Source organism: Arachis stenosperma, chromosome 10 (assembly GCF_014773155.1).
Source record: "Arachis stenosperma cultivar V10309 chromosome 10, arast.V10309.gnm1.PFL2, whole genome shotgun sequence".
Lineage (NCBI taxonomy): Eukaryota > Viridiplantae > Streptophyta > Magnoliopsida > Fabales > Fabaceae > Arachis > Arachis stenosperma.
Genome location: NC_080386.1, coordinates 13749067 through 13756690, shown reverse-complemented (window position 1 = coordinate 13756690; position 7624 = coordinate 13749067). Strand labels below are relative to the sequence as shown.

Below are 7624 nucleotides of genomic sequence, written 5' to 3'. Positions count from 1 at the left end.
TAATAATGCACTCTCTTAAATTTAATAATACTGCTACGTATATATAACCCGCGATTCTTCAAACTTTGTCTCACTATACACCGGGTATGACCAAGCAGTATTTTTAACTGTAAAAATGAAGTGATGAATATTTATTCGGTCGTTTAATTTAAATTATTGTACGTATATACGTTGTACTTTAATTCTAAAGTTTAGAAATTACAAATTTAGTTCTTAAGATTATAAAACTTCTATGTCAAATATAACAAAATTTTAGTTGGTATAATGTCTATTTAAATATTTCGTAATTAATATTGTCAACTACCAAATTTTTTGTGATTAAAAATGATGATTCTTTTTAAGTTACTAAAATCAAACATTCAATTTAAGATTCATTGCTAACAAGTGTCCATCTGTCACTTTAAAATGAAGAATATCACTTCTAATTTAATAAATGTTATTATAAATAAATATATTTTATATTGAGAATAATATTTTTCAAATTAATAATTTAGATAATTTATATTGATCGAATTTAATTTTGATTTACAATTAATAATTTAATATAAAATAATTATATATGTATTTAATTACATATTATCATATTAATAAAAATAATTATTTTTTATTGATTATTTAAATAAATAAATATAATTAAAAAATTATATAAAACATTTTACATTAAGACTCTGTTTTCAAGGATAAGACACTAAGATAGAGCCACAAAAATATAAAATTATGTTTGATAGATGAGATATGGATAAAGATATTGTGTTTAGGGACACTGAATTAATGTATGGAAAAGTCTAGGAGGCCAGCAACTTTTGTGTTTTCTGGTCAACACTTAACCATTAAAACAAAAGTGGGTGATCTTATACCATTAGATGTAATCTCACACCATTAAAAATATTATTGATGGCCAATTGATGGTTATAAAACACTAAAATTACTGCCCCCTACCATTCCTCTGTATGTATTTTATGTCCATTTTGACAAGAATGATATATAGAGACACTAATAAGAAATACAATTTATTTTTTTATTATTCTTGTTAATTTTTTTATAATTATATTTTTTTATTATTATATTTTTCTTTTCAAATTTTTAAAATGAAAAAGAAAATGACAATAAATTGAATTTTAATAATTTGTTTTAATTTATTACTAAATAAAGGTGTTTTGTTCTCAGTATCTTATTTTTATCCTCTTCTCAAAAACAAAATTAAGCTGATATAAATTAATGATATGAATTAATATTTTAGTTTTTTTTACGTACCCAGCAGGCTAAGGACTAATTCATTACGGATTTAAGTTCTATTTAAAACTCTACTGCTAGCCAATAAATTACTACATAAGCAAGATAAAATTCAAACATTCGACACTTATTTAAGTGAACAAGACTCCTTCGACCCAAATTAGTTCATTAATGTTCTAGTATATCTTACAATAGTCACGTGTCCTAGTCGTGGTTAAGATAAATTACAAAATCCATTGTGTTTTCCTTTTTACCGTACATATTACCATGTGTGCCACATGATGCACGCTCCAGTAGTCCTCTATTTATGAGACCAACTTTTTTCAACTCAAACAACAGAGCTTCGATGGCACTCTCCACAAGGTTCCTCCATCTCCTCTTCCTCCTCTCTCTATGCTTCATCACCACAACCGTCAGATCCGTAAGTCCCACCTCTCAATCTCACCGTCCCTCAAGAACTCTCAACTTTCATCTCATGTTTTTCAATTTTTCTTTTTCTTTTTTGTGCAGGACGATGATTGTGTCTACACGGTTTACATCAGAACCGGTTCAATCATAAAGGGAGGAACCGATTCAATAATCGGTCTCAAGCTATACGACCAGTACGGCTACGGCATATACATAAAAAACTTGGAAGCATGGGGTGGGTTGATGGATCCCGGTTACAACTACTATGAGAGGGGCAATTTGGACATTTTCAGTGGCAGAGGCCCGTGTTTGAACGGGCCTGTTTGCGCTGTTAACTTGACTTCCGATGGGTCTGGAAACCACCACGGCTGGTACTGCAACTACGTCGAGGTAACTACCACTGGGGCCCACATACCCTGTGCCCAGCAAGAGTTTACTATTGAGCAGTGGCTCGCTACCGATACTTCGCCCTACGAACTATGGGCCGTGAGGAACTACTGTAATAGTGATATCAGTAAGGCCCGTGTCAGGCCCGCCGGCCCAGATGGTGGTGATAAGTTGAGGTCCGGGTTCTCTATTGTGGACTCTGCAGTGCGTGTGTAGGGATGGGGTGTGTGTTTTTAACTTGTGTTGTTGTGGTATGTGGTCATTTTTCAGAGTGTGTTTTTTATTTTATTTTATTTTTTTTTAGTAGTGTTGGGACCATGGTTGTGGTGGTGGTGGAAAAATAGAGATGGCCAAATCGGAATTGATCGCCAGGTTCAGTAGTCAAAGAACCTGTATCCATCTTTGTTATTATTTTGTCTGAATAAAGATTTGGCATAACCAATTACCAATGGGCGGTGATTTTTATATGGAGAGAATATAAGGAACGATTATTATGTAAATAAAGCCTTTGTGTACAAACTGCCAAGAAAAAACGGAAGAAATCATTTATAAAAAATAAGGAAATTTTTATTTATTGATAAAAAAACATATCTCCAAAGTCCAAACAATATGAATTTATAAAGTATGTATTCAATATTTCCTTTAGATAAATATACCTAAATTACATTATGAAGATTATTTGACTTAATTATTCATCAATATAATCCACCTATTTGCTTGAATGTAAATGAGCTGCAGAAATTATTTTGGAGGTATCTGTGAAATTAGGGATTACTGCAGCCAGCTGCTTTCATTACAGCACCTAACTCCAACCGGCCAATGTTTTTTTTTTAAATAAAGAATTAATTTAATTTAGTGACTACACAAGTACACAAGGCTAAGCTTCCGGCAACTCCTAGATGCCTTAAAAATTAAAATAAAGGATATTCTTATTTTATTGCATATTTATTTGTTACTTAAAAAATATTTCCCGTCACATATAGTAGCGTAGGAATACTAAGTTCTAATTATAAATATACAAAATTCAACATTTCGTGTAGATTCCTGAATCATCATCTGAGATTATATATTGCTAATCAATCATTTTTATTATTATTTTGTATCATTTTTAAGGTTGTTACTTGTTAGATATAGATAGGATTAATAGTCAAATTCGTCTCTGAAAAATTATTTATTTTTTAAATCAGTTCTTAAATGATTTTTTTAGTCATATTAGTACTTGAAAGATAAAACGTAAGTCAAATGGGTCTTTTCGTTAGTTAGATGATGACGTGTCACGTTAAGTGCCACGTGTTACCAGATGATTGGTTGACATGTCAGGTTAGTGACATCTAGTATGTCAGTGTCAATTGACATATAAAAAAACTATTTATAATCAAAATAGTCCTTAAAAGTCCAAATGTAAGTCATTTTCATCCCTAAAATTTTAAAAATTAATCAAATTAATCTTTATATAATTTTTTTATTTTTTTCATAATATTAAATTTAAAATATTTTTTGATAGTACTAATTTTAATATTATTTTTAGACCTTAATAAACAAAATTCTCTTTACATAAAATAATAAAAATAATTAAACTATTATAAAATTATTTTGTCATTTGTATTTTAAAGTTTATATTTTTAAATTGTATGTTTTTTTATAGTGAAATTTTTTTATTTAAATGAGTTTATCAAATTATTGTTAATTATATATTTAAAAATTTAATATTTTAAATTTTACTAAATAATATAGTAGTTATTTTAAAATTTAAATTTTTTAAATTTTTTAAAATTATAATTTATATTATTGTTTAATTTATATGATAGAACTCAATAATTTAAAAATTGATTTATGGGATCACTTGTTGAATAAAAGATTAAAATATTTAAAATAACTACTATATTTATTTAGTGAAATCCAAAATATTAAAACTTTTAGTATATACTAGTTATATACTAGTTGTTAAGATTCAACAATAATTTGAGTTCTATCATATAAATATTTTATATTAAAATATTAAAATTCAACAAGTGATTCGACAAATCGGTTTTTTAATTATTGGGTTCTACCATATAAATTAAACAATAATAAAAATTATAATTTTAAAAATTTAAAAGATTTAAATTTTAAAATAACTACTATATTATTTAGTGAGATTCAAAATATTAAATTTTTAAATATATAATCAACAATATTTTGATAAATTTGTTTAAATAAAAAAAGTTACTATAAAAAAGTTACAATTTGAAAAGATAAAATTTTAAAATACAAATGACAAAATAACTTTATAATAATTTAATAATTTTTATTATTTTATGTAAAGAAAATTTTATTTATTAAAATCTAAAAAAAATATTAAAATTAATACTATCAAAAAATATTTTAAATTTAATATTATGAAAAAAATAAAAAATTATATAAGGACTAATTTGATTGATTTTTAAAATTTTAGGGATGAAAATGACTTACGTCTGAACTTTTAAAAAATATTTTGATTATAAATAACTTTTTTACATGTCAAGTGACACATGGCGTGCTAGGTGTCACTGACTTGACATTAACATGACATGTGGCACTTAACATGACATGTCATCATCTAACTAACGTAAGGACCAATTTGACTTACGTTTTATTTTTTAAAGATTAATATGATTAAAAAAATCATTTGAGGACTAATTTAAAAAATGGGTGATCTTTTAGAGACGAATTTGACTATTAACCCGGTATATATACTATCAAACTTATAAGAGAAACTGAGAAAGTATAAAAAACTACGCCTTTTTCTTTGTTTCTTACGTAAATAATGTTAAAAAAGAAAAGCTAATTTTAATTTTGAAAATTAAATTTTGAATTAGTTAAATTCAACTTTTTGAATCTTTTTTTTGTTGCAACTACTCTCTCGCAATCCTGTGCCACTGCTGTCGCTACTGTATCGCGACTTTGGTTCCTTTGCAGCTGCTATTACTTGATTTTTATCAATTAAGTCGGATGTTCATTTTACTATATTGCAGATAGTTTTTTTTATTATAAAGTAGATGTTTATTTGGGTTTCTAGAGTAATTTTTATCCGTTGAGCGACGGCCCTTCCACTCGACACCGTCGGATCACTAAGGCCGACTTTCGTCTCTGCTCGATGGTTGGATCTTACAATCAAGCTCTCTTCTGCCTTTGCACTCGAGGGCCAATTTCTGTCTGGCCCGAGAAAACCTTTGCACGCCTCCGTTACCTTTTGGGAGGCCTACGCCCCATAGAAACTGTCTACCTGAGACTGTCCCTTGGCCCGTAGGTCCTGGCACAAGGTTAGATTTCTAATTCTTCTAGAGTGGTATCTCACTGATGGCTCGGGCCCCCGGAAGGATGTAAAACCCGGTTAATTAACGGCTAATTAATCCATAAATGAGAATTTATTCTAGAAAGCCCAAAATGTTATTTTTATGGCTTAATATGATAGAGGAGATTGAGACGAGAATTTCGGTACCAATTTTATAGAATTCGGACCAAGATTGGACCGAACGGGCCAAACCGGGCCAACAGGACCCAAAGTGGGCCCTTGGCCCAACATAACTAAACCAAAACCCTAGTTTTCAGCACTCTCTCTCCTCATTTGAGACACTAAACACGCTGAAATAGAGGCCATGGAGAGAAGAACACTCTCTCAAGTTCTATCTCTCCCTTGATCTTCAAACCACCATAACTTTTGATCTAGAGCTCCGATTGTCACACCGTTTGTGGCCACACGTTCACCGCGGAGAGCTCTATAAAACCCATACAACCAATCTTGAGGTAAGCCACGTTTTGCTCTTCGAATTTCCAGCCCTTGTTTTCGAGTTTCATGGGTGAAATGTTGAGATTTTGGGCTCTTTGATGTTATAGGACCCAACTCTCTTGAAAGAGAAGGTTAATCTTGTATCCTTGGACCTTGAGTGTGGTAAGATTCTCAACCCTAGTATAATTTGTTGTTCTATGATGTTTGGGCATTGAGATGTTGTGTATGGGTATGATGATGTGGCTTAGGTTGTGTATGTGTGAATATTAGAGCTTGATTAGTGATATTGAAAAGCTTGAAAAGGGATTTGGTGGTGAAAAATTTGTTCTTGGAGGTGTTGAGGCCTTGAGAGCTTGAGAAAAAGTGGTTTGGAAGTGCTCCGGTTGAACTTGAGAAATCGGCTAAGGTATGGTCTCGATTTCTCGTATCTAATATGTAATATGGTAGGAAATACTTAGGCTAGAGGCCCTAAGATAGGCATTGAATTGTCAATGTTGTTGAATGGTTGATATATATGATGTGGTCATATATGTAATGATGATTATTGATGCCTTAATGGTATGATGTATGAGAAATATGCATGTTGTGATATATGCTTGATGATTGATTATGGTTGAATTGTGGGTGGAACCATATTGATGGTGAGTATGATATTGATTGTGTAAAATGATGATTTATTGGAATTGGTGTTGTTGAAAATTGGCATGAGGAAGAGTATATGATATGTCAATGTGCTTGTGTTTGAGCCACTTGGGTGAAGTGGGTTAAAAGGATGGGATAGTGATTTTGTAAATTGTGGTAATGTGTCAATATGTGAGTTGAGGAGGCTTGATGTTGAATTTGATATATTTTGATTGATTTCAAAGAAAAGGGATGAAATTGGCATGTTTTGATTGGTTTTGAAAAGAGTTGAAAATGACTTGTTTTTAAAATGGCACTTTGTGGTTTTTATGAAAAACATGGTTTTTGGGCATACTTTGGTGGGACATAAATTGGACTACAGATCTCCATTTTGTGTCAAATCTATTTAGAAATGAAATTGGATTCGGGATCTCCATGCCGTTCGAAGAACGGGTGAAAAACGATTTAAAATGAGAAAGTTATGTCCGTTGGAAGATTGGGGGTTGAATCTGTGAATTCTGCAGCTTTTAACTTAGAAAAATTTTAGCAGAATGACCCCCCGCGCGTAGGCACACTTGGCGCGTACGCGCCGTTCTTCTAGAAAGCGCCATCCACGCGTGTGTGTGGTGTGCGCGTGCGCGCCGATGTGCTGAACCCAATGCCCAGCCATTTTCCAGAGAGTTGTGCCAGAACTGTGCTAGTTTTGGGCATGGGGAACGAGAGCACCCACGCGTACGCGTGGCGGACGCGTGCGCGTCGTTTGGCTATTTTTCAATTCACGCGATAGCGTGCATGACGCATACGCGTCGATGAGTTTTGTGGCCATCCACGCGTGCGCATGGAGTGCGCGTACACGTGGCCCTGTTTTCATCCCAAAGTTGATTTTTGAGTTTTAAAAGCCAAATCTCATACTTCTAAGCCTCCGATCTCACCACTTATGTTTTAAATCATTATGATATGCCTAGCTATTAGAAAAAGAGCTAGGGGATGTGGTAACTTGCGAGTGAATTAAGGGAAAAATGAATGATCAATGAAGATCAAAGATGATTATGTGAGAGGCGGAGGATGGTGGTGGAAGTGCTTGTTATGCCATGGGCCGAAGGGCCGTAATTGTTAATGAAGTGGCTGGTTATGGATTTAACCGTGAGCCGAATGGCTGGTTATGGATTTAACCGTGAGCCGGATGGCTAGATTATTGCCGTGTTACGGCGGAGCCATGATTATGGC

The 7624-nt window shown here is 32.1% G+C and overlaps 1 protein-coding gene across 1 annotated transcript; it reads left to right on the top strand.

Moving 5' to 3' along the window:
- The first annotated feature begins 1418 nt into the window (after positions 1-1418).
- Positions 1419-2477, top strand: LOC130958183 (PLAT domain-containing protein 3-like). Its single transcript, XM_057885147.1, has 2 exons — positions 1419-1654; positions 1744-2477. The coding sequence occupies exons 1-2, from the start codon at positions 1541-1543 to the stop codon at positions 2242-2244; spliced, it is 615 nt and encodes a 204-aa protein (XP_057741130.1). The 5' UTR covers positions 1419-1540; the 3' UTR covers positions 2245-2477.
- The last annotated feature ends 5147 nt before the right edge of the window (positions 2478-7624 follow it).

Excerpts from the sequence above, each read along its gene's own strand:
- LOC130958183 (XM_057885147.1), top strand. The coding sequence starts at position 1,541 with ATGAGACCAACTTTTTTCAACTCAAACAACAGAGCTTCGATGGCACTC. Across the intron at positions 1,655-1,743 it reads TCACCACAACCGTCAGATCC|GACGATGATTGTGTCTACAC; the intron begins GTAAGTCCCACC and ends TTTTTTGTGCAG.